Source organism: Macrobrachium nipponense, chromosome 1, assembly GCF_015104395.2.
Source record: "Macrobrachium nipponense isolate FS-2020 chromosome 1, ASM1510439v2, whole genome shotgun sequence".
In the NCBI taxonomy this organism is placed as follows: domain Eukaryota; kingdom Metazoa; phylum Arthropoda; class Malacostraca; order Decapoda; family Palaemonidae; genus Macrobrachium; species Macrobrachium nipponense.
The window spans coordinates 3301317-3303816 of NC_087200.1; the positions used below are offsets into that span (position 1 = coordinate 3301317).

The window sequence follows — 2500 nt, forward strand, 5'->3', positions numbered from 1 at the left end:
TTTCAAGTCTTTGAGTAAGTTGTTTTCTTTACATTTAGTACTCTGAAAATGACTTAAGAATAGTCGAAAGTTTTTGCATCCCCTTCATTCATTTTCATGTGAGGATCTCATTCCTTATCTGTCTATCTATTTATTTGTCTAGATATGTAGGAGAACTCACACAATTATATATATATATATATATATATATATATATATATATATATATATATATATATATATATATGTCTAGCATCAAATTACCTTGTCTTTGGTCATGGCTGATACACTGACGGGTGTCGATCCTGGTTTGTCTAGGCGTTCGTATGCGGGACATCCCCTCCGGCAGAGCTGAAGTTCGTCTCCCTCGTCAAATTCTTCCAGGAGACTCATTGGCAACGTTACTAACACCGTCAGGTACCTGTACATAAAAGCTCAGTTACAAATAGTATTCTATCATCATTATCATACCACTATTATTACTACTACTAATAATAATACCGTCATACCTACATGAAACGAAACCAGTTTACACATCACCATGTTCTCTTAGAGAACATAGATTATATAACTTCATACTACAGAGAACTACTACTGTACAGTAGGAAACGCTATCATCACAACTGCCCGTAGGCTACAGTCTACTACAATAACAGCTACCAAAATCACTACAACAAATACCGTTGATTTCAAGACAGGATTAAAACTGATGCCTACGTTCTAACAGAGGTTAATGTCTTTATTCACCTTTGCTTATTTTTTCATAAGGAAACGGGAAAATTGTTATTTGTAAAACAGAATCAAGGTTTAAACAGGATCTCAAGAAATCATCAATCTAAACATGAAAATGTAATCAACCGTCGTTACTATATCATTTCAAACCGCTATTATTTTTATTATTATTCAGATCATGAACCATATTTTTATGGAACATACTCAAAAGGACCACAGACTTAAAATTTAAGCTTCCAAAGAATAAGGTGTTCATTAGAAAGGAGTAACAGAAGGTAAAAGGAAAAACAGGTGTCAAATTCAACGTCGATACTAATGCCCTGTTCGAGTTTTACGATAATTTTTCGCAAACAGAACTGTTCCCTTCAAAAGAAATCAGTCACAGCCACTATCAGCCCTTAACTACTGAATCAAGTATGAATCCTGAATCCTGTGAAAAAAAACTTTGACAATAGAGGAGAAGGCGGCCTAAAAACGTTCTGGATAAATGAAGTTTCACAGGAGTTAGATAGAAAGAGCCCTCATATCCAGGAACTGAGAGAGAAGAGTACTGTGTTTGAATAGGAATTTGACGCACTGCTGACCCTTCTGTTTCAGTACAGGAAGCAGACGATTTTCTGAACTACAGCAAAGAGAGTTCAACCATGGCTCACCAACTGAAGTGTAAATATCTCGAGTCAAACGAGAGAGAGAGAGAGAGAGAGAGAGAGAGAGAGAGAGAGAGAGAGAGAGAGAGAGAGAGTTATGCAATCACAGTCATGACAATTACAAAATTGACAACTGACAATAAAACTTGTTTTTAAAACGTAACTTCTACAATAGTTCAGGAGAGTAAGCCTTTCCTATTAGGCTTACCGTTATTTAACATTACACCATCAAACGTTTAACGCACGGAAATCATACATCAAATAATAAAAGAAATTGTTTTGTCACCCACACCGATGGGATGTCATAAATCATCTAGTTCTTAATCCTGATAGAGGGTGAAAAAAGTTATATTATCGATATGACTGAAAACCAAGTGTGAAAAATTTTCAAGATTATACACAGTATGTCAAATGTCCAGCAAAAAAATATGCATATATGATGACGTCATTTGTGGTACTACAGATTTAAATGTCAACTGCTAACTACCATTAATTCGTATCAGATATCTGATTGCTGTAATCCTCTTTTACATACCAGTACTACCTCAAAAACCCGTAGTCCTAATCACAGCTACTGTTGTATCCCAATTATCATTATTACTTCTACTGGTGGTGTTAACAGTATTTCGTTAGTTTTCGACTAATTATTTCACAATTACCTTCATATTAAGTCACACATTACTGGAACGCTTGGAAAGGTAGACGATGCAATTCTTGGTTCGTCTGTTGTCGCTTTTGTCTACTAAGAGGTGCCTGTCTCTTTTCAGCGGTTTAGCTGAAGGCTCTGCAATATGTCCACTCCGAAATACTGGCGCAATGGCATCGTCTACAAATTTCCTATTGTTGCTGGTTTCAAATCTTGCAGGATCTGCTATCAAGCCTCCCTCAATAAACTTTAGTATTTTGTGAAAGGACGTCCAAGTTACCGAAGGAATTTTACAAAGGAGAGCCTATGAATTTGTTTAAACTGCGGATTCGAGCGCGATTTTTTTTTTCAAAAATTATTTTCCTTCCGAATTACTCGTATTTGGCTTGTGTCTGCGTTCTTGTTTTATAATATAATCAACAATCAACTCAGTATAAATGGATTCCATTACTCCATTAAAAGTTCTTCTCAAATTCAGCCAATGAAAGCCATTTCA

The 2500-nt window shown here is 35.6% G+C and overlaps 1 protein-coding gene across 2 annotated transcripts in view; it reads right to left on the reverse strand.

Annotated features, from left to right (window-relative positions):
• LOC135219099 (repulsive guidance molecule B-like) overlaps positions 1-2500 on the reverse strand; it is a 317762-nt gene that overhangs the window by 14713 nt on the left and 300549 nt on the right. For both annotated transcript variants that reach the window (XM_064255539.1, XM_064255540.1), the window contains exon 5: positions 244-400. In XM_064255539.1, the coding sequence (XP_064111609.1) occupies positions 244-400 (157 nt within the window). The remainder of the gene's footprint in view (positions 1-243; positions 401-2500) is intronic.